General features: G+C 43.2%; 1 protein-coding gene across 1 annotated transcript in view; it reads left to right on the top strand.

Moving 5' to 3' along the window:
* epg5 (ectopic P-granules autophagy protein 5 homolog (C. elegans)) overlaps positions 1-24389 on the top strand; it is a 237635-nt gene that overhangs the window by 98268 nt on the left and 114978 nt on the right. Inside the window, exons 14-21 of the mRNA XM_085966023.1 lie at positions 783-947; positions 4421-4543; positions 10811-11067; positions 14723-14863; positions 16725-16869; positions 17942-18139; positions 18579-18689; positions 19190-19312. Coding sequence (XP_085822149.1) covers positions 783-947; positions 4421-4543; positions 10811-11067; positions 14723-14863; positions 16725-16869; positions 17942-18139; positions 18579-18689; positions 19190-19312 — 1263 coding nt within the window. The remainder of the gene's footprint in view (positions 1-782; positions 948-4420; positions 4544-10810; positions 11068-14722; positions 14864-16724; positions 16870-17941; positions 18140-18578; positions 18690-19189; positions 19313-24389) is intronic.

Genomic DNA, 24389 nt, shown 5'->3' with positions numbered 1-24389 from the left:
TTCGTTTTTTACGGGACCAAAAATAAACACCTCTTTTTAAAAAAAAAAAAAAAAAGTATTTTTAAATTATAAATGTGTGACAAAAACTTTTTTTTAAACTTTTTTAAACTTTTATGCTGGTATAAGCAGGCCTTACGCCTGCTTTTACCAGGCGTAAGATTTGTAAGGGTTTTCAGCGGGCGGAGGTTCTGCAGAAAGCGGAACTCTGCCCCCACAGAGGCCCTTCTCCTGGGCAGGCGTGCGATCTGTCGAGCATTCTTGACAGATCGGAAATGCCGGTTTTCAGCGCATGCGCTTCGCAGGTACACACCCGTAGGCATCGGAAAATACGGGCTGCTGTTAATGGGGTGATACTTGTATTTCTGCTTTGAAAATGCTATTAATGCCACTTCCATTGCTGTTTTGGATCATTTGTATTGGGAACATGTTGTTACAGCCTTCAGTAGTGAGAGATAAATCCCAAAATGAAATAAGTCAAAGTGCTACAGGGCAGCATGATATTGTCACTTAAGAGCCTATAAGATTGCAATAGCAATTTAAGACAGTTAAGCAGTGAAACATTGAGTGGGATTATGAGTGTAGGAGAGGTGTAACTTAGTAGATTTTACAATTTGCACATCGTGAATAGCTTTGTGCATTTTGGGTACGACTTGGGAATTCGGACACGGAAGGGGGTTTGAACTAATAAAATCTACAGTCTAATATCTATCTTGAAAAAGATATTTACATTTTAAAATTGTATTCTTTTGGGGGAGAAAAAAAATCAAAACTTTTTGTTGTAGGTTTCTCTGTACCTATTTAAAGAACTTCCCCTGCACCTATGGAAAATCACCTCAACTGAAATGCGTGTAATTCGTGAGTGGCTTCTGAACTACAATTTATCTGCTGCGGAGAACAAGCTGGCTTGCATCATACTTGAAGGACTGAACTGGGGGCTTGACGAGCAGGTATGTTGCAGGAATTGCAAGAGGGGCAAAAGTAACATTTCATTAACAGTTTACCAAAGCTTTATCGTTGGTTTCCCTGATAGCTGAGAGTTTAATCAATTAGGCGTTGCGCTTTTTTTTAATGATAGGAGTATTATACCATGTAATGTATATTCTGTTGCAAAGGTAGAGTTGTGTTTAAGCTGACCTATAGCTCTAAAACCAGAAAGAATTATTGCTATAACTGAACACAGGCTGAAGTCAAAGTTCAATTATTGTTTGGTCTGGGAATTTTGCATCTTAGAATATGCTTGACAGGTTACATACGAATTAGGAACAGGAGTAGTCCCTTCGGGCCTGCTCCGCCATTCAATAAGATCATGACTGATCCAATTACTCCACATTCCTGGCTACCCCCGATAACTTTTCACCCCCTTGCTGACCAAGAATCTATCTACCTCTGCCTGAAAAATATTCAAAGACTCTGCTTCCACCGCCCTCTGAGGAAGAGAGTTCCAAAGACTCACGACCCTCTGAGAAAATTCTCATCTGTTTTAAATGGGCGACCCCTTATTTTTAAACGGTGACCCCTAGTTCTAGATTCTCCCACAAGAGGAAACATCATCTCCACATCCACCCTGTCCAGACCCCTCAGGATCTTATGTTTCAATCAAGTCACCTCTTATTCTTCTAAACTCCAGCAGATACAAGCCCAGCCTGTCCAACCTTTCCTCATAAGACAACCCACCCATTCCAGGTATTAGTCTAGTAAACCTTCTCTGAACTGCATCCAACGCATTTACATCCTTCCTTAAATAAGGAGACCAATACTGTACACAGTACTCCAGATGTGGTCTCACTAATGCCCTGTATAACTGAAGCATAACCTCCCTACTTTTGTATTCCATTCCCCTCGCAATAAATGATAACATTCTATTAGCTTTCCTAATTACTTGCTGTACCTGCATAGTAACCTTTTGTGATTCATGCACTAGGACACCCAGATCCCTCTGCATCTCAGAGGTTCAGGTTATAGCTTGGATATATCTAGCACTTTAAGAACGCTTTTCATGTGTAGCTAAGTTTACATTTAAAGTGTCATGTTTGGGCACACTGGAAATATTTTTAATATTACAGGAAACTTTGTGATATCCGGCACCGACGGGACCGAGCTGTTGCCGTTCCATCAAAACTGCCGGACAAACCAGCGCTAATGTTAAAACATACGGAGCTCCAGCTCCATATCTAGCAACAAACCCCAACAGCTTCTAAACAGTCGGCCGTAGCTTGCAAGCGTCTCTGTAGCTAAGCAACAGCTTTAGCTAGACCTTGCAGAGCCTGACTGGTGGAAAAAAAAGCAACGAAAAGAAAAAAAACTTACTGAACCGACACCTGAATTTTGCCGGTGGATTGAGCATTCCGGACAGTTAACCTCCGGACAAGCCAAAGTTTCCTGTGCAGGTAGACTATCCTTTATCCGAACTTCCGAAAACCTCTAAAAACCGAAAGTTTTTTCGTTCAGCGTAAGTCGTGCGCACGACATGACCAGAGTGGCGCACGACTTACGCTGACCCCGACCCCCCCGCCGACCCCGACCCCCCGCCGACCCCCACCCCCGACAAATTTCCCAGTCTTATAAAATACCTTCTGAAATCCGAAATTTTCCGAAAACCGAAACACGAGGTTTTCGGATAAAGGCTAGTCTACCTGTACTACTAAATTTTTCTGTGGTGTTGTGAATGGTAAGTCAGATGATGCAATTGTATAAAGACAGTAGTATCATATAATTTGTGATGTATTATTCTGCTGGTAAGGTAAATCTTTATTCTTTTAAGGCCGTAAAGACCCTCTGTCATGCTTCTCCACAGATAGGGGTCTAACTCCTTTTTCAAGGACCCAATTGACCCAAATCAACTACCTTTCCTGGGAGTTTAATCTACATATTCATTACTCTGGGGGTTCAAATTTTTTTCTAATCTCTAACCTTGATCAACACTTGTAAATTTTGCAGTTGTGTCCTCTAGGGCTTGAAGATCTATATCATGCCTCCACTCAGTATTTTCTCCAGTAAAAGTAAGTTTGGAGCCTTTTTTCATATCTTAGTTCTTAAGGCCTGGGATTATTCTGGTCACTCGCCTTTGACCCCTTTCTATTGCACCTATGTCTATGTGCATAACCAAAGCTGCACACCATACTCCAAAATTGGATTCATCATTGGTTTGTATATTGTCAATGATCAGTTCCAAGTCCTTTCCCTTTTTTGATTTTTATCAGTGGAGACCTATTCATGTCATACTTGTGTTTACTCCTTACTGGCTTCACGAGGAACTTTGTCAAACACATTTTGAAAATCCAAACAAACTACATCGACTGGATTATCCTCATCCACTTGCATAGTTATTTGTCGGCTAGGGAAAGACGCAATTCCAGGTGACACTCCTTTTCAGCTATGACAAAAGATCTACAGTACATTTTTTTTTTTTTTTTTAAAAGGCCAGTTATTGGGGACCTTTTCAAACATCTAAAATATTAATAGTTCAAATTAAACCAAGAAAGTAGGACGTGAGGAATTACATTCAGATTAGTGAAAAGTAAATTTATTTGGACATTAGGGACTTTAGAATAAAATGGCCCAGAAATTCGGGTCGGGGGTGTAAGCCACCGACCTGCACTTAGCTTGCGCGCTGGCCGTTGAGCTGTGGGCCCCCGTGGAATTCCGATCCGGGGCCTGGTCCAGCTGCCGGCGCACAGTGCTTGCGAATCCCAGGGGCGCAGTTAGTTCGATACGTTCCCTGGGATCACGTGGGCCATGGGGAGCCAATCGGAGCAGGGAATACTCCATTCATAAGTCTGACAGGAAGTGCTGTCAAGACTTATAAATACTACGGCCCCAAAACAGCACTAAATCTTCAAATAATTTTTTTTTTAAATCACATTTTTTAAATAAACTTTAAATTACATGAAATAACTATTTTAAACAATTTAAATTTTTGAAAAAAATAATTTTATTTTCTAACGGGGCTAAAAATAAACTTACCTTGCTTTAAAGTATTTAAAAATAATAAACCTGTGGAAAAAATGTTTTAATTTTAATTAATTCACCACTTACCTTGTAAAAAGCAGGCCTTACGCCTGCTTTTTACATTTCTAAATTCTGGAGACTTACCCTCCCGGGAAAACCTGTTTTTAAAAAAAAAAAAAAAAAATTAAAACCCCGAAGTTTGATGCGCACGCGCAGCCCCTCCTGCGCACGCGTTCGACCTCTGAACCCCTTCGTTCAGAGGACCGGAAGTGCCGGTTTCCCGCGCATGCACAATGCATGCAGGAAACCGGCACTTCCATTGGGCCTACGGGTGAGTACCCCGTGCGTACTCACCTGTGGAGACCCGAATTTCTGGGCCATTGTGTTCTCTAATCTGCTGGGCAGGGAATGAGGTACCTTGTACATATTATAACAGTATTTCCTAGTTAATACTTTTTAATTTATTTTCCAGCAATCAACCCTCGCTCTTGACCCTTCTCTTCATACTGAAGTAGCATTGATGGTTCTAGAAGTATATCAGAAGTACCTCACTGACAAGCCTTATAGTGGATTCATCTCTGAAAGCATAAAGCAGGTAAAATATGTAGAAATCCAGCTAGTTGGATAGTCTTATAAAATATTATTTATAAATTCTCCATGTTTTTCCCTTTGCATATTTTTATTTGCAGAAAATGTTTAGACAAAATGCCTTGACTTTAGACATTTCCATAAGAGATAGCACCTACACTGTACTTGCTGACTGCAAAGCCTGTCATATACAAGAAATGTACTTTTATCAATTTTGTAAGTAATTTCAAAATGTTTATGGATGTAAACATTAAAGATTGGACAAATTAATGCTTGGGAGTATAGGGGTATACCTTATGAATATTTTACGAGTTTTTATTTTCCTGACTGAGCTTTAAGTTAAAGTAAAGTGGGGGGAAAGTCCGTTTCAATTTTGTTCAAACTGCATTAGATTTCAAGCTTTTTGGGGGGCTGGTGGTAAAGTTCATAGTTGACTTCTTGTTATTAAAGTTTGTGTTTAAAAACATATACAAAGAAATATCTGGCCATTTGCAAATGTTCACTTGGCATAATTTGTTTTTTTCTCACTAATTTTGAATCAAATGTTTCCTTTAACTGTACTGCCAACTATTGAAACAGATAAAAGTACTGACATAGTAGCTCACAAAATGCTAAGTAATCCTTTAAGAATATGTATTTTGCTTAAATTCACTAAGGTGCTGAGAACTGTGCATCAGTCTGCATCTGTAAACACTGATTTGTCCCCTCAGAAAGCTAAAACACTTGAATTTTCAACTATTTTTAAGTCCAATTTCTTCACATCAGACTCTTATTTTTCAAGAGAAATTAAAGATAATTATTACCAATAGCTCTGAAAATCTTGAATTAGATTTTCACCAGACTTTATATTTTTTTAAAAACAACAATTTATCCCTTTTTGGCAACTTTATCATTGCGGTACATTTGTTTTATTTAAGCTCTCTTGCTTTTACTCATGGAGTGGCTTTCTGATACCTATGATTATCTTCTCCTTTTCACTCCGTACTTTTGATGTCCCTGACTATGCCATCACTGCTTTTGTTATGTTTTTAATTTGTGGAAGGTTCTTTGCTGCTGCCAATCCAATAAAATTCTAAAATTAAGTATATTTAGTTTAGTAGTTCACTTATCACTAGGAATGAGGACAGAATCAAAGTATTGACTTATTTCTGTGTACTATGATTTGGTCCCAGTGCTAACAGCGACTTTGATTTCGTAGTAATGCGGTAGGTCTGCTTATTGTTCAATCACTGTTGCCAGAGTGATCACCTGTCTGTCTTGCTATTGTCATCAATTGCATTACATTTGCTCCATTGTGTGTGAACTTTCTTGTGTCTCCAGTATTTTCTTAAGCCACATGTTTTGCCCTTTGGGATAAAACTTTAGTTCCTTTTCCAAAGTTACTGAGATTTTTCTGTTATCTTTGTATACAGCAAAAGCTACAACTGGTATTCATGCCACTTGTCTTCGGTGCTTTCCCATGAGCTATCATTTTACCTGTGAATTCTGTTACTGATTCAAAAGAACAGTGAAATATCAGGCTATATATCTAAGCCTGATCATTCCAGCTCTGATTGTAAAACTGAAACAGCAAGATACAAAGCATGTACCTAACCTCCCTCCTATAGCCACTTCCCTTTGTGAAATAAATAAAATAAACAGTGGAAAGACTCTGCATTAGGATCAGTTGCAAAATTTTCTTCCTAGATTTTTATGCCTCCAAGAAGGTCTCAAGCGGCCATCAGCAATGGTATTGTTGGAGCATTCTGCTTGAAAGGTATAAAGATAACAAGTCCTAGCATCTGGTACAGTATTAGACAAATTGCACTGGTATAAACCAATATACATGATGGTGTTTCCCCACTACCAGTGACCTAATATGCCATCTTGTCTATAGGTCAGAAGGTTGTGGGTTAGACTAAATTTTTCAAAATAGTGTGGAAAAGAAAATTCTGCCATAAGACTGCAGGGTGGCAAATGTGGAAACTCTCTTCAAAAAAAGACCAAATAAGCCAGGAAATTGTAGCCAGTTAGTCTTTCAGTTGTTGACAAACTACTAGACTGTCATGAAATAACAACAGAAAATGCTGGAAATACTCGGCAGGCCAGGCAGCATCCGTGGTATTTCCAGCATTTTCTGTTATTTCAGATTTCCAGCATCCGCAGTATTTTGTTATTATACTAGACTGTCATATTCTTCTCTAGTGGCAATGCCAGTGAAAGTGTGGTGAGACGTGACTTCCGGCCTGAGTTTCCCAAGTCAGATTTGTTAAAATATTTTTGGTAAGCTTCTGGCAGTGTTGCCGCCAGCACTTGTGAACTTGCCATGTGGAATGCATGGGGACAGAGACTAGGAATGGCTGTTGCAGTAGAATTACAACACTTGCAACATCTTAAAGGGCTAGACAGCATCAATAAAATTCTCCACCTAGATGTTTCCACTTGAAAATTTATTGTAGCTGATGAGACATTGAGATGAACCCTCTCTTTTGTGCCTGGTGTGTTACTTTAAAGTTGCCACCACTTTTCTCATCGCCTAGCAATACCTATCGTATGCAGGGATGATCAGCATCCAGGGTGGCTAAAGTGGTAATGACAATAAACATGACCTTTGATGTCACTCCCTCAGTACTGCATGATTTACGTGTGACTGCCCATACATATACAGGAAACTTTGTGATATCCGGCACCGACAGGACCGAGCTGTTGCCGTCCCATCAAAACTGCCGGACAAACCAGCGCTAATGTTGAAACATACGGAGCTTTTGAGCTCTCTATCTGGCAACAAACCCTGTTGCTTAGCAACAGCTTCTAAACAGTCAGCCGTACCTTGCAAGCGTCTCTGTAGCTTAGCAACAGCTTCAGCGAGACCTTGCAGAGCCTGACTGGTGGAAAAAAAAAAGCAACGAAAAGAAAAAAAACCTAATGAAACGGCTCCTGATTTTTGCCGGTGGATCGAGCATTCCGGACAGTTAACCTCCGGATAAACCAAAGTTTCCTGTATATAGGAAAACCAGCATAACTTGGGAGGAAAATCGAGTCTCTAAAGTCTAATATAAGGACTTGGCGAAAATTGAGTTAATCAGGTTCAGTTAGCACATGTTTCTAAAGTGCATAAAAACAGAAAATGCTGAAAATGCTCAGCAGGTCAGGCAGCACCTGAGTAGGACTGGAACAAAGAATGTTCCACATATCCCGCGAAAAGGCAGGCATAGCTCGGGGCCCATGCACGTTCCCATAGCAACACCTTTAATTTGGAGGAAGTGAGTGGAGTCAAAGGAGAAGTTGTTTAATGTGAGAACAAGTTCAGCCAGGTGGAGGAGGGTGCTGACCTTATGTTGGAAGGAAGGTCATTGATGAAGCAGCTGAAGATGGTTGGGCCTAGGACACTGCCCTGAGGAACTACTGCAGCGATGTCCTGGGGCTGTGATGATTGATCTTCAACCACCACAACCATCTTCCTTTGTGCTAGGTATGACTCCAGCCAGTGGAGAGTTTTCCCCCCCGATTCCCATTGACTTCAGTTTTACTAGGGCTCCTTGATGCCACACTCAGTCAAATGCTGCCTTGATGTCAAGGGCAGTCACTCTCACCTCACCTCTGGAATTCAGCTCCTTTGTCTATGTTTGGAACAAAGCTGTAATGAGGTCGGGAGCCGAGTAGTCTTGGCGGAACCCAAACTGGGCATCAGTGAGCAGGTTAGTGGTGAGTAAGTGCCGCTTGATAGCACTGCCGATGACACCTTCCATCACTTTGCTGAAGATTGAGAGTAGACTGATGGGGCGGTAATTGGCCGGGTTGGATTTGTCCTGCTTTTTGTGGACAGGACATACCTGGGCAGTTTTCCACATTGTAGGATAGATGCCACTGTTGTAGCTGTACTGGAACAGCTTGGCTAGAGGCATGGCTAGTTCTGGAGCACAAGTCTTCAGCACGATAGCTGGGATGTTGTCGGGGCCCAAGCCTTTGCTGTATCCAGTGCACTCAGCCGTTTCTTGATATCACGTGGAGTGAATCAAATTGGCTGAAGACTGGCTTCTGTGATGGTGGGAACCTCCGGAGTAGGCCAATATGATCATCCATTCAGCACTTCTGGCTGAAGATGGTTGCAAATACTTCAGCCTTGTTTTTTGCAACCACGTGCTGGGCTCCACCATCATTGAGGATGGGGATATTCATGGAGCCTCCTCCTTCCGTTAGTTGTTTAATGGTCCACCACCATTCACGACTATGTGGCAGGACTGCAGAGCTTTGATCTGATCCGTTGATTGTGGGATCGTTTAGCCCTGTCTATAGCATGCTTCTTCCACTTTTTAGCTTTTTAGTCCTGTGTTGCAGCTTCCCCAGGTTGGCACCTCACGCCTGCTCCTGCTCCTGGCATGCTCTTCTTCTACACTCTTTATGTTGGTCCCCTGGCTTGATGGTAATGGTAGAGTGAGGAATATACCGGGCCATGAGGTTACAGATTGTGGTGGAGTACAATTCTGCTGCTGCTGCTGATGGCCCGCAACGCCTCATGGATGCCCAGTTTTGAGCTGCTAGATCTGTTCTGAATCTATCCCATTTAGTACGGTGGTAGTGCCACACAACACGATGGAGGGTGTACTCCGTGTGAAGACGGAACTTCGTCTCCACAAAGACTGTGCGGTGGTCACTGCTACCAATACTGTCATGGACAGATGTATCTGCGACAGGTAGATTGGTGAGGACGAGGTCAAGTAGGTTTTTCCCCTCGTGTTGGTTCTCTCTCCACCTGTCGCAGGCCCAGACTGGCAGTTATGTCCTTCAGGACTCTGCCAGCTCGGTCAGTAGTGGTGCTACCGAGCCACTCTCGGTGATGGACATTGAAGTCCCCCACCCAGAGTACATTCTGTGCCCTTGGTACTCTCCGTGCTTCTTCCAAGTGGTGGTCCACATGGAGGAGTACTGATTCATCAGCTGAGGGAGGGCAGTAGTTGGTAATCAGCAGGAGGTTTCCTTGCCCATGCTTGACCTGAAACCATGAGACTTCATGGGGTCCGGAGTCAATGTTGAGGACTCCCAGGGCCACTCCTACTCGACTGTATACCACTGCCGCCACCCCTGGTGGGTCTGTCCTGCCGGTGGGACAGACATACCCAGGGATGGTGATGGAGGAGTTTGGGGTGTTGGCTGAAAGGTATGATTCTGTGAGTATGATTATGTCAGGCTGTTGCTTGACTAGTCTGGGACAGCTCTCCCAATTTTGGCACATGTCCCCAGAGTCCTTGCAATTTAGTATACTGTATTCGCTGCTCATGATGCGGTCTCCTCTACATTGGGGAGACCAAACACAGATTGTGTGACCGCTTTGTGGAACATCTCCGTTCAGTCCCTGAGCTTCTGGTCGCTTGTCACTTTAATTCTCTGCTCCACTCCCACTCTGACCTCTCTGTCCTTGGCCTCTTACACTGTTCCAGTGAAGCTCAACGTAAGCTCGAGGAACAGCACCTCATCTTTATATTAGGCACTTTACAGCCTTCTGGACTCAACATAGAGTTCAACAATTTCAAACCATAACCTCTGCCCCTATTTTTTCAGGCGGTAGCTGTTGATGATTCTGCCGCCCCCATTTGCAACATTTAATCTCTCCTGCCTTCCACCCGATCACAGACCGTCCCTTTCGTTCCTTCCTCCACCTTTCCCTGCCTCAGCACCGGCTTAAAATCTGTTACATCTCTAACTTTTTCCAGTTCTGACGAAGGGTCACAGACCTGAAACTCTGTTTCTCCCTCCACGGATGCTGCCTGACCTGCTGAGTGTTTCCAGCATTTTCTGTTTAGTTCAGATTTCTAGCATCCACAGTACAGTATTTTGCTATTATGTCTCCACTATTCTGCAAGGTAGATTATTCCAATTTCTCTCTGCTTCCTATTTTTTTTAATTGATTTATTATCCAGTCCCATGCTTTACCTTAGAATGCTGTGACTTTTAGTTTAATTAGAATTTTTTTATGTGGAACTTTGTTGAAAAGCTTTCTGAAAGTCCAAATCAACTGTATCATAGGGAATTCCACTCTACTTTATCTATAACTGAAAACCCAGTTGTAACGCATCCAATCACCCTCATCAAATTTCAAGATGATTCTTCAAAAAAAATCTGAAGTATATTATTCCCTTCCCAGGTGTGACGGTATCTAACTTTTACATATATTACAGTGATTCAGTAAACTAAACTTGTATTTGCATTAAAGGATTTGCGATTATTAAACTTTCAAAGTCTTATGCTGATCAGTATCCATATTAACCTTTTTGATTTTTCTTTTGTTTCATTTTAGGTCTCGTACTTGGCTAATGTTGTTCGTCTGAGTCAGACTCCTGAGGCCTTATTTAATCACTGGGCATGGGAATTGGTTGTCAGATTGAAGCTGCGGACTAATCACTCATGCAACGACCAGGGTTGGTCTCCGATTAACTCTATTACTGCACCTGAAATGGATGAGTCACACACCCTCCATCCTCTCTCTAAAGCTGTAAAAGCTGGCATTCCTATTGGTTGTTATCTTGCGCTGTCAATAACATCAATAGGTCACAGGTATGATGCACATTATTTGACAAATTAGAGAATATTGCTAACTATACCTCTTAAAAATAAAATAGTTACTACAAAGAACTATTATTATTCTTCATTCCTTAATCTTCCAGTCAATAGAGTTGCTATGCCATCCAACATGGGAGGACAAAAAACGAGGTCCTTTTTAAGATTTCCATGTGATCTCTCTTCTACCTCCCTCCTTTGGGATGTATAATACTGCATCACTGAGCTGTTCTGCAGTTATTTTCTCCTGTCTGCCAACACTGTCGCAATATTGCATGGTCACACTGTTGCAGCATGTTTGGGAATTCTTCACTGCAGGATTTCTTTCACTTTTCATTGTTCCTTCACCTTGTTCAATTTGTTTGCCTTGCTGCTCCTAGTTCAAAGACAGTAATCCATGCTGGAGTATGGTTCCATTGGCAGCAGTCCTCTACTCTTCATGTGTGAATCTGGATAGCAAGCAACATCAAGATATCGATCGTGGGGGCTATCATAACCAAGTCCAATTCTATACTCTCTTCATTGCTAACTGCCGACGTGACATCGGCCGTCTCAACTTCTCTGCTCCCCTCTCACTCCAACCTACCTCCCTCTGAACTTGCAGCACTCCGTTCTCCCCGATCCAACCCTAACATTATCATTAAACTTGCTGATAAGGGTGGTGCTGTTGTTGTTTGGCAAACCGACCTCTACTGTGCAGAAGCTGAACGCCAACTCTCCGACACCTCCTCCTACCTCTGCCTGGACCATGACTCCACTAGCAAACACCAAGCCATTGTTTCCAAGACTGTCACTGACCTCATCTCCTCTGGAGATCTTCCCTCCATGGCCGCCAACCTCATAGTTCCCCAACCCCGCACAACCCGCTTCTACCTCCTTCCCAACATCCACAAACAGGGCTGCCCTGGTAGACCCATCGTTTCAGCCTGTTCTTGCCCCATGGAACTTATCTCTTCCTATCTCGACTCTATTTTTTCTCCCCTTGTCCAGTCTATTCCCACCTACATTCGCGACTCTTCTGATGCCCTCCGTCACTTTAACAGTTTCCAGGTCCTTTTCACCATGGACGTACAATCCCTCGACACCTCCATCCCCCACCAGGACAGCCTGAGGGCGCCCCGCTTCTTCCTTGAACAGAGGCCCAACCAGTCCCCATCCACCACCACCCTCCTCCACCTGGCTGAACTTGTTCTCACATTGAACAACTTCTCTGAATCCACTCACTTCCTCCAAATTAAAGGTGTTGCTATGGGAACCCGCATGGGCCCTAGCTATGCCTGCCTTTTCATACAATATGTGGAACATTCTTTATTCCAGTCCTACTCAGGTCCCCTCCCTCACCTCTTTTTCCAGTATATCGATGACTGTATCGGTGCCATTTCCTGCTCTCGCCCTGAACTAGATAAGTTCATTCACTTTACTTCCAATTTCCACCCTTCTCTCACCTTCATATGGTCCATCTCCGACTCTTCTCTTCCCTTCCTTGACTTCTCCGTCTCCATTTCTGGCGATCGGCTTTCGACAAACGTCCACTACAAGCCCACTGACTCCCACAGCTACCTGGACTACACTTCCTCCCACCCCCGCTTCCTGTAAGGACTCTATTCCATTCTCCCAGTTTTTTCGTCTCCGCCGCGTCTGTTCTGACGATGCCACCTTCCATAGAAACATAGAAGATAGGAGCAGGAGTAGGCCATTCGGCCCCTCGAGCCTGCTCCGCCATTCAATGAGATCATGGCTGATCATCCAATTTCAGTACCCTGTCCCTGACTTCTCCCCATATCCCTTGATCCCTTTAGCCTTAAGAAATATATCCAACTCCTTCTTGAATATATTTAATGAATTGGCCTCCACTGCCTTCTGTGATAGAGAATTTCACTGGTTCACCACTCTCTGGGTGAAGTAATTCCTCCTCATCTCTGTCCTAAATGGCTTGCTCCTTATCCTTCGACTGTGACCCCTGGTTCTGGACTCCCCGGCCATCGGGAACATCCTTCCTGCATCCAGTCTGTCCAGTCCTGTTAGAATTTTATAAGTTTCAATGAGATCCCCTCTCATTCTTCTAAACTCCAGCGAGTATAAGCCCAATTGACCCAATCTCTCCTCATACGTCATTCCTGCCATCCCAGGTATCAGTCTGGTGAATCTTCGCTGCACTCTCTCCATGGCAAGATCATCCTCCCTCAGATAAGGCGACCAAAACTGCACACAATACTCAAGGTCTTTTTTTTCAACCGGGGATTCCCCTCTACTGTGGTTGACTTGGCCCTTGACTGTGTCCGTTACATTTCCTGCACTTCTGCTCTCACCCCTTCCCCTCCCAGAACCACGATAGGGTTCCCCTTGTCCTCACCTTTCACCCCACCAGCCTCCACATTCAACAGATCATTTTCCGCCACCTCCAACGTGATCCCACCACCAAACACATCTTCCCCTCACCTCCCTTTCAGCATTCCGAAGGGACCGCTTCCTCCGTGACACCCTGGTCCACTCCTCAATCACCCCTAACAGCTCTTCCCCTTCGCCTGGCACCTTCCTGTGCAAGCACAGGAGTTGCAACACATGCCCTTTTACCTCCTCCCTTCCCACTGTCCAGGGCCCCAAACACTCCTTCCAGGTGAAACAGCGATTTACTTGTACATCTTGCAATTTAGTATACTGTATTCGCTGCTCACGATGCGGTCTCCTCTACATTGGGGAGACCAAACGCAGATTGGGCGATCGCTTTGCAGAACACCTCCGTTCAGTCCGTAAGGGTGACCCTGAGCTTCCGGTCGCCTGTCACTTTAATTCACCGCTTCACTCCCACTCTGATCTCTCTGTCTTCGGCCTGTTACATTGTTCCAATGAAGCTCGAGGAACAGCACCTCATCTTTCGATTAGGCACTTTACAGCCTTCTGGACTCAACATCGAGTTCAACAATTTCAGATAATAATCCCTGCCCCCATTTTTCATGCTGTATGATTTTTGCCACTCCCATTTGCAACATTTTATCTTTCCTGCCTCTTGCATAAGCACAGTATGTTCCTTCAATTCCTTCCTCCCCTCCTCCCCTGTCTCTACACCTGCTTAATATCTGTTACATCTCCAGCTTTTTCCAGTTCTGATGAAGGGTCCCAGACCTGAAAAGTTAACTCTGTTTCCCTCTCCACGGATGCTGCCTGGCCTGCTGAGTATTTCCAGCGTTTTCTGTTGTTTCCAATTTTATACTCCCTACTCCCCTGACATTGACATATATGCTGTTATTGGATAATAGATAGTAATCAGGACATTTATTTTTCCTTTACAGCCATTTTAAGACTTTGAAGTCAGTTATTTTCTAAACAGTGAAGGCAACTACACTTAAGATGATGTAGCTGTAACATCCTTTTGAGAATTTCTGTATTGTGAAAGATGGAAATGAATATATACTGTTGTGTTTAATTCTGACACTGTGCAAATGATCGCACTTAACTTATCTGTATATTTCTTAGTCCGACATTTGTTGGGTAACAAAAATTATACATTGGCCTTCGCCTCCAGAGCAATACGGATTGCTGTTAATTATTGCATACTGTACCATATGAACAGGTTCACATGGCAGCTTTATGTACTGATATGTTTGATTCAAAGATGTAAAGTCAATTTGCAATTTTTTTACATTTCTTTTAGCATTGACAAGTTCTGCTCCGAAGGCATACCTTTGCTGGGTGTACTAGTACAGTCAAAGCATCTTAAAGCAGTAGTCCACGTGTTGGATAAGATCTTACCACTCTTCTACCCATGCCAATGTTATCTTCTGAAAAATGAACAGTTAAGTAGAAGCTATCTTGTATTCCACTGAAAATAAAAAATTAATAAAAGTCTTGTATTCTTTAGAATAGAATTCTTGTTCAGAATAATGTTCTTTGACGCCAGAACAGTTTACAGAATGCTTTAAAGCCTCCTTTGCAGTGTTGGAAGGCAAGATAGCCAATTGCTAAATTTCGAAAGCAATCAATATATATTGTAAATAACAGAAAATGCTGGAAAAACTCAGCAACATCCGTGGAGAGAGAAACAGACTAAACGTTTCAGGTCGAAGACCCTTCGTCAGGACTGAGAAAAAAGCAGGAAATGAAACAGATTAAGAAGCAAATTTGGGGGCTGGGAAATGAGGGAGGGGATGAAAGAACAAAAAGGAAGGTCTGGGAGGGGTGAGGAGAAAGTAAGAGATATTCAAGGCGAGATGAGATGGTAATAGGACAAGTAAAGAGACAAAGGATAGCTCTAGATGAAGTGTGAAATGCGCTGGCAGAATCTGCCTAATCAGAAGATGAGGTGCTGTTCCTCGAGCTTACGCTGAGCTTCCGTGGAACAATGCAAGAGGCCGCAGACGGTGAGGTCTGAGTGGGAATGGAGCAGTGAATTGAAATGACAGGCGACCGGAAGCTCGGGGTCACCCTTACGGACTGAACGGAGGTGTTCCGCAAAGCGGTCACCCAATCTGCGTTTGGTCTCTCCCACATAGCAGCTGTCTTTCATTCTGCCAGCGCATGTCACACTTCATCTAGAGCCATCCTTTGTCGCTTTACTTGTCCTATTACCATCTCGTCTCGCCTTGAATATCTCTTACTGTCTCCTCACCCCTCCCAGACTTTCCTTTTGTTCTTTCATCCCCTCCCCCATTTTCCAGCCCCCAAACTTGCTTCTCAATCTGTTTCATTTCCTGCTTTTTTTTCTCAGTCCTGAGGCAGGGTCTTCGACCTGAAACGTTAACTCTGTTTCTCTCTCCACGGATGTTGCCTGGCCTGCTGAGTTTTTCCAGCGTTTTCTGTTGTTGTTTCGGATTTCCAACATCCACAGTATTTTGCTATCGCAATATATATTGTATATACTAATTTAGGGGTTTCATTTCCTCAATACACGATTTTTAATGCACTGATTAACAATTTTGCATTAAATTCTCATCTGCATTATTTTAACAGAACCATTTAACCAGCTTATTTTAGCTACTATTTGGTCATTAATATCACAGAATTACTCGACCTTTGTTAACTAATTCTGAATATTATTTTGTAACAAATCATTCAAATTGTTTTCTTTTAATTCTGTTTACATTGTTTTGAGATTGTGGAACTAATATTTGTACCATTCATCTGATTTTTGGTTGAGATTCTAAATTATTGACATCCCAGCAAATCCTTTATTGGCACAAAACTAACTTATAAAATAATAATTTCTTATAAATGGTAGAGTAATTACTTTTTTTCCCATTTTAACTCCATTCATTCCAGTAAACTAAGTCAATGACTTCATGGAAATTAGGCACATTTTTTTTGTCATTTTATTTACAAAAGCACATATTTTAGACCTCTGCATTATGAATACTCACCATGTACTTAAATAATAAAGTAAACCTGCTGCACTTTCTGTGTGACTCATAGGCGGGTTTCAATTACATAGGTACATTCGAAGACAAAGGACAGAAAAAGACCAGCTGATCCATTGATCCTGTCCTATTATAAGGCAAAGTGCTCCAACTCATCAGTTGGTAGTCTTCATGATATGACAATCAATCTGTATTAATTTATGTTCTGTCGCTGCCCCCAATGTGGTTGTGGATTATGCTTAGGTAACTTAATGTTAAGCAAATTGGAAGACTCACTATATCTTATTTCTTCCTCCACCTCAGGTTTTTAATGTGCCTGCAGCTTTTTCTTCAGACTGACAGTGGTGTGCCTCAGGGAGTGACTCAGCAGGTGACCCAGAAAGTAGCACAACATTTAACTGGCATCAGCTATGGAGAAAACATTAAATTGTTAAACAGTATGATCCAGGTATAAAGAAACATTAGTTAGAAGATGTTCATAAAAGAGTAATACAAGGGAATATAATTGAAAACACACAATCCTAGAAAACAATATAATCATACTAAAGAAAGAACAAACTTGCATTTATGTAGCACCTTTCCATGACCTCATGATGTCTCAAATCATTTTACAGCCAATGAAGTATTTTTTGAAGTGTTGTCACTGTTGTAATATAGGGTGTTGCCACGGATATATGTGTAAGCACTGCCATTTTTCATCAGCTAGGCTCTACTTAATACTGCATAGCATTACACTCGTCCAAGATTATATAAATCGGCATGGCTATTTTATGGTTGGATTCCTTGTATAGCTGACCGTTTAATAGCTTTGGATAACAGGACTATACTTAAAATCTATTCAGCATATTGCTTATAAGCTGATAACATTATTCCTTGATCTCTTACAAACTTGTCCTTTCATGCCGGTCGTGGTAGAGTTGGGCGGGTCTACCTCCGTCAGGACACACTCATTCAACTCTGGGGATACCTGCCGGGTAGATCCATCCATCCATAGTTGTAGTCTTTTCCACTTAAATTATCTGCTTCTATTCCTGATATATTCAAATACTTGTATTTTTAAGTATAACTCAATCCAATTACTTTCACACAAGAGTGAACCACATTAAATGTTTACCCCTCTTACACTAAATATCCTAAATTTCCAAGTTTCACTCTTAGCACCTTTTCAGCTTGAAAATAGGCTTCTTAAGCTCTAATCTTTTCTTCTGAACACCTCATCGGGTTTCTCCAAATTTTCCTTTTTGCGATTTGGGTGCCAAAAGCCCAACTCTTTTCTATGCTTAATTTTACAAAGTAAGACCCCTTTTCTCTCAATTTTTAAGGCCACTTTTCCTCAAAATTTGGTTCTATATCTTCAAATGATTGAGTCATATTTGAGTATTATGAATACAGTATATGCAGAAAAAATGTTCAGTATGTAAAAATTACTTTTATGTTAGTCTGTATTCATATAAACACAATTAGTCATTGAGTTTGGGCATTCTACTCTAAAAGAAACTAACTGGCGCTCATGTTTACAGACTCATGTCGCAGAGAGCAATAAACCTGGCAGAGTGGGAGCAGCTGCTGTGTTGGAATTCTGGATTCAGGTCTTGATGAATCAACATCTGTGGCACAGAGACAAAGCTGTTTTGTTTCTGATGGATAATCTTTGTAAGGTTGCATTTCTTCTTCAACAGGAAGACTGTTTGCAAAAGCCTCTTTACCAACAACACAAGGTATCTCACAGAAATTAAATTTTCAGGTGCAACCTAACCTAAAACACTGTTGATGCAACCAAAAATGAAACATGGTTTTATGCAAAAGATGAAACAGTAGCCAAATATATTTAGAACTATCTTTCTTCATTGATCATATTTGATTAAGAGTATTGTAACTATAAACCAGCTTATAAAGAAGTTTGATTCTGAAACATTTAGCATATATGTTCACATCTGTTTTTCTATTGCAAAAATATGCATAGGATTATTGCTAAAATCGATCACTGATTTGGGAGTGTTAATTTAATATGTGTCGGTTTGCTTCCCTCCTGTTTGCAATCTATAATTATAGTAGTAAAGCCTGCTTGCACCAAGTTGTACAAATCCAGTTATATGCTGTACTGTTCATTATAAATAACTGAAGAGATATTCTTGCTTACTTTGACAAAATGTTTAGAATGCTCTTGGATACCATAGTGATCGTGGATTACTAACTTCATTTATGAGCTGGATGTTAGCTGGCAACATAACTCCATCATTTATTGAAGGCAATGCCACTTCAACTGAGGTAAAACACTATGTATTAAAACTGCAGTCACATCACTAATAAGACACCCACCTCTATCACTGTTTCTATAATTGTTTTGAATAACTTGCATATTGTTAAAAAGAAAATCCTTCACTATAGTAGGAATGTCTGATTGCTTAAGACAAATGTGACCACTTTTTAACTGCTTGTAGCTTCAGAAACAAAGCATGATGATAAGAGTGTTTGTGTGTGTGTAAACAGCAGTAGAGGCTTAAGAACAAACTGATAATATAAGTGGGACAGTGAATGGAGAGAGTAAAATGAGTGTTTGGCAGAGTCCTAAATAGGATTGACCTGTTGGACTTAAATTTTTAGGAGGCAAAGAAACAGGTCCTCCTACTTTCGCCATTCTTTAAGCACTAAATACAAGTACAGGCGATTATGCCAAAAGATATTTGGAAATCTCTTATTGTAAAACATTGACTGATCTGGATATCTGCTTAGTACTACAATGTTGTAAGAAAAAAATTATTTTATAGGTGTGGTTTTCCTGGATCATATTCAACATGGAGGCAATCTTTGAAGAAGATTCCCAACTTCGTAGATATGTGGAGCTTGAATTGATTAGCAACCCTTCAGTTACTCCGGATCACGCCCTAAAGGTATATATTATAATCTCTATGTAAGATAATTTGCCTGGATGAGTGCAGCTCCAACAACACTCAAGAAGCTCGACACCATCCAAGACAAAGCAGCCCGCTCGACTGGCACCCCATCCACCACTTTAAACATTCACTCCCTCCACCACCGGCATACCGTGGCTGCAGTGTGTATCATCTACAAGATGCACTGCAGCAACTCGCCAAGGCTTCTTTGACAGCACCTCCCAAACCCGCGACCTCTTCCACCTAGAAGGACAAGGGCACTAGGTGCCTGGGAACACCACCTCCAAGTTCTCCTCCAAGTCACACACCATCCTGACTTGGAAGTATAGATCGCCGTTCCTTCATCGTCACTGGGTCAAAATCCTGGAACTCCCTCCCTAACAGCACTGTGGGAGTACCTTCACCACACGGACTGCAGCGGTTCAAGAAGTAAGCTCACCACCACCTTCTCGAGGGCAACTAGGGACGGGCAATAAATGCTCGCCTTGCCAGCGACCCCCGCATCCCATGAACGACTTTAAAAAAAAAATTGTATATAATTCAATTTAGCATGCATCTTCCCCACTCTAAATGAGCACAAAGACTAATTTGTATGAATGCTTGCAAATTAACAAACATAATTTTATATCTGTTGGCTAGAAAATACATTTCTAGATAACTTAGCTGGTGTATTCATCTTTTACTAGATGTCAAATACAGTGAAACCTATAAATTAGGGATACAACAACTACTTGTTTTTATATAGTGCCTTTAACGTAGTAAAACGTCCCAAGGCGCTTCACAGGGGTATTAAGAGACACAAAATTTGACACCGAGCCATATAAGGAGTAATTAGGGCAGGTGACCAAAAGCTTGGTCAAAGAAGTAGGTTTTAAGGAGAGTCTTAAAGGAGAAAAGAGAGGTAGCGAGGCGGACAGGTTTAGGCAGGGAATTCCAGAGCTCAGGGCCTAGGCAACAGAAGGCACAACCACCAATGGTTGAGTGAGTTATAATCAGGGATGCTCAAGAGAGCAGAATTAGAGGAGCACAGATATCTCTGGGTGGGGGTTAAGGGGCTGAAGGAGATCACGGGGATGAGGCCATACCTAAGGGACTTTCATCAAGTGTCCATTATTTGCAGGTGTCCTTATTTTCATAATGTCATTGTATGTACAGTAAACCAGATGAGCCAAATATTCTAGAATTGGTTGTATCTCCTGTAACATTCCTTTTTTGTCCTCACCTGGGATTGTGCCGAATTCTGGAGCCCTGCCAGCAAGATGTGAATTCAGTTTCTTTTCTGTTCGTTGGGTTTCCTAGTTTGTTGCCATCCCAGGGTCCTTTTCCATTGAGGAAGGGATGTCCTGATCCTGGGATCTGCTACATTGGCAGCCTGCACAGGGTGAGGCGAGGTGACTGCTGTAGGGCTGAGTGCCAGGCAGGTCCCAGACAAATTGGCGGGGTGGGGTGGATTAATGTCCTGCAGACCCCTATCCGGGGCCCCCTCCATCCATGTGCTGCAGCTGTTAATGTTTGAATTGCTGGGGAGGGATGGATAGGGGGGTGTTAACAGCTCATCAGTACCCGATGTACTAGTGCAGTAGGGTTGCCAACTCTGATTGGCGACATTCCTGGAGGTTTGACCATGTGATGTCGGATCACATGACATCAAATCATATAACTTCTACAGATGTTATTGGATCTACCGTTTATAAAGGTTGGTTCCCCTGTAGTTGAGTATTTTTTTGTGGTTTCGTGCCAGCAACTGTTGAGAAGTTCCAAGAACCAGGAGGCCACCAAAGAGCAGGCGAAGAGGGAAAACAGAGTAATAAGGGAAACCATTCTCTCCATCTCTGTACCCCCCCCCCCATTCCCCAGTCTACATCTCTCCCCTGAAGCCCCATTCCCCAGTGTCCCTCTTTTTTTCCCGCTCCCATCTCGAGCTCCCCTGCAATTTCCCGTCCCCAAGATTCCTGACTTCCCCCTCCCACTCGACCGACAGGTCCTGGCTTTCCCCAGCATCCATAGCGGCAGAGCAACCCCTCTATCCCTGTGATAGAGCCGTGCAAGCATTCAATCCCAGGGATAGAGAGGTTTATCATAGAACTTACAGCACAGAAGGAGCCCATTGTGCCTGTGCTGGCTCTTTGAAAGAGCAGTGGTGCCACATCCTACACCCCCACTTTTAGTCCATAATCCTGCAAGTTCCTCATCCTCAAGTACCTGCCCAACTCCCTTTTCAAATTATTTATGGAATCAGCTTCCACCACTTTTTCAGGTAGAGCGTTCCAGATACCACTCTTGAGTGAAAACATTTCTCCTCATCTCCCCTTCTCGATCTTTTGCTAGTGAATTTAAATCTATGACCTCCAGTTATTGACCCACTCGCCAGAGGGAATAGCTTTTCTCTCTCTACTCTATCAAAACGTCTCATCATCTTGAAAACCTCTTGGGTCACCTCTTAACCTTTTCTATTCCAAGGAAAACATTCCTAACTTTTCCAACCTCTCCTCATAACTGAAGTCTCTCATCCCTGGTAACATCCTGGTAAACCTCCTCTGTACCCTTGTTTTCACATCCCTCCATGGGCTTTCCCTTCCCTATCTCTGTAACCTCCTCCAGCCCTACAATCCTCAGAGATATCTGCGCTCCTCCAATTCTGGCCTATTTTTTTGAGGTGGTGACTAGTAGTGGACAGGGGAATGTCTGGATATTACTTATATGGATGTCCAGAAGGCATTTGATAAAGTCCTACATAAGAGACTGTTACAGAATTGAGGGCAAATTATTGACCTGGTTAGGAAATTGGCTGAACGGCAGGAGACAAGCAGTAGGGATAATGGGTAGGTACTCAAATTGGCAGGATGTGACTAGTGGTGTCCCACAGGGATCTGTGTTGGGGCCTCAACTATTCACAGTATTTATTAACTTTTATGGCATAGAAAGTCATATATCCAAATTTGCTGATGATATAAACATAGGCGGCATTGTAGGCAGTGTAGATGAAAGCTTAAAATTACAAAGGGATATCGACAGATCTTCTTTCGTATGGTATTGGCAAATCAAATCAAATGTCAATATCTAAGTCAGCTATCCAGGCCAAAGCTTCTGGTGTAACAGCATGGATATCTTGTAAGGGTGCCTACGAATTTCCTCTGAGGGCAGTGCTCAATGATGTCCTCCAGGGTCTGATTAGGAGCTCCAGTTACATGATGGGGATGCTTTAATCTTCCATCTATGGAGATGGTGGCAGCATCTCCCATGACCAGTTCTGAGGCGGTTGAAGTTTGCCCACTGTTTGCGAGGAAGGTTTGCTCCTTCAGGTTGTACTGGGGGGTCCTCTATGGAATCCATTTCGTATGTCACAGTTCTTCCAAGCATTTCGTCATCGGTCATCAAGGCTGAGGGGAGATCGCTGAAGGGCTTTGACGGTCCAAAATGGCCGTCTAGATTTGAGACAGGTTGGTGGTAGGTTGTTCAAGTCAGCCTGGATCGGCATATCTTTACTGGCGTAGCGGTTATATTCTCTGGAGACTGCATATTCCTGGCGTAGGTGTGGTGGTGCGATGTTTGCAAGCTTGGGCAGCCAAGGTGTTGGTGTCGATAAAAGCGTACCGGTGATAATCTCATAATAGTATTCAGCTGGACATCAACGGATTTGACATGCGGACTTGATAGCCATGCATGAGAGCAGTCTTCTCTTAGGCTTCTTAGGTAATCCCTCAGAACCGAGGATGACTTGCTTCCACATTAAAAATGAGCTCGCCAGTGACTGATGAGTCCAATGCAGGACCTACAGTCTCTGTTACAGGTGGGGCAGATGGTGGTTGAAGGGGCGGGTGGGTGGGGTGCTTGGGTTGACGTGCGCTGCCTGCGCTTGGCTTGCGCTTGCTCCCGGCGAGGAGACTCGAGGTGTTCGGCGCCTTCCCGGATGCTTCTCCTCCACTTTGTGCGGTCTTGGGCCAGGGATTCCCAGGTGTCGGTGGGGATGTTACACTTTTTCAAGGAGGCTTTGAGGGTGTCCTTGAAGCGTTTCCTCTGCCCACCTGGGGCTCTCTTGCCGTGCCGGAGCTCCGAGTAGAGCGCTTGTTTTGGGAGTCTCGTATCGGGCATGCGGAAAATGTGACCCGTCCATCGGAGCTGATTGAGCGTGGTCAGAGCTTCGATGCTGGGGATGTTGGCCTGAGCAAGAACACTGACGTTGGTGCGCCTATCCTGCCAATGGATTTGCAGGATCTTGCGGAGGCAGCATTGGTGGTACCTCTCCAGTGCTTTGAGCTGCCTGCTGTACATGGCCCATGTCTCTGAGGCATACAGCAGGGCAGGTATCACTGCTGCCCTGTAGACCATGAGCTTAGTGCCGGGTTTGAGGTCCTGGTCTTCAAACACCCTCTTCCTCAGGCGACCGAAGGTTGCACTGGCACACTGAAGGCGGTGTTGGACTTCGTCGTCGATGTCTGCCCTTGTTGACGGTAGGCTCCCGAGTTATGGAAAGTGGTCCACGTTGTCCAAGGCCTTGTCGTGGATTTTGATAATCGGGGGGCAGCACTGTGTGGCGGGGGCAGGTTGGTAGAGGACCTTTGTCTTACGGATGTTTAGTGTAAAGCCCATGCTCTCGTATGCTTCGGTGAAGGTGTTTACGATGGTTTGGAGTTCGACCTCCGAGTGAGCGCAGATGCAAGCATCGTCTGCATACTGTAATTCGACGACAGAGGATGGGACGACCTTGGATCTGGACTGGAGGCGACGGAGGTTGAACAGTTTCCCGTTTGTTCTGTAAATTAGCTCCACTCCAGTGGGGAGCTTACTGAGGGTGAGATGGAGCATTACAGCAAGGAAGATTGAGAAGAGCGTTGGTGCGATGACACAGCCTTGCTTGACCCCGGTTCGTACGTGAATTGGGTCTGTGGTGGAACCGTTGGTCAGGATCACTGCTTGCATGTCGTCGTGAAGCAGGCGGAGGATAGTGACAAACATTTGAGGGCAGCCGAATTTGAGGAGGACACTCCATAATCCCTCACGATTGACAGTGTCGAAGGCCTTTGTGAGATCAAAGAAGGCCATGTACAGTGGTTGGTGCTGTTCCCTGCATTTC

Source organism: Somniosus microcephalus, chromosome 2, assembly GCF_052327205.1.
Source record: "Somniosus microcephalus isolate GS21.2 chromosome 2, FLI_Smic_1.0, whole genome shotgun sequence".
Taxonomy (NCBI): Eukaryota; Metazoa; Chordata; class Chondrichthyes; order Squaliformes; family Somniosidae; genus Somniosus; species Somniosus microcephalus.
Note: the sequence above shows the minus strand (reverse complement) of the source record. Positions and strands in the feature narration are given on the sequence as shown.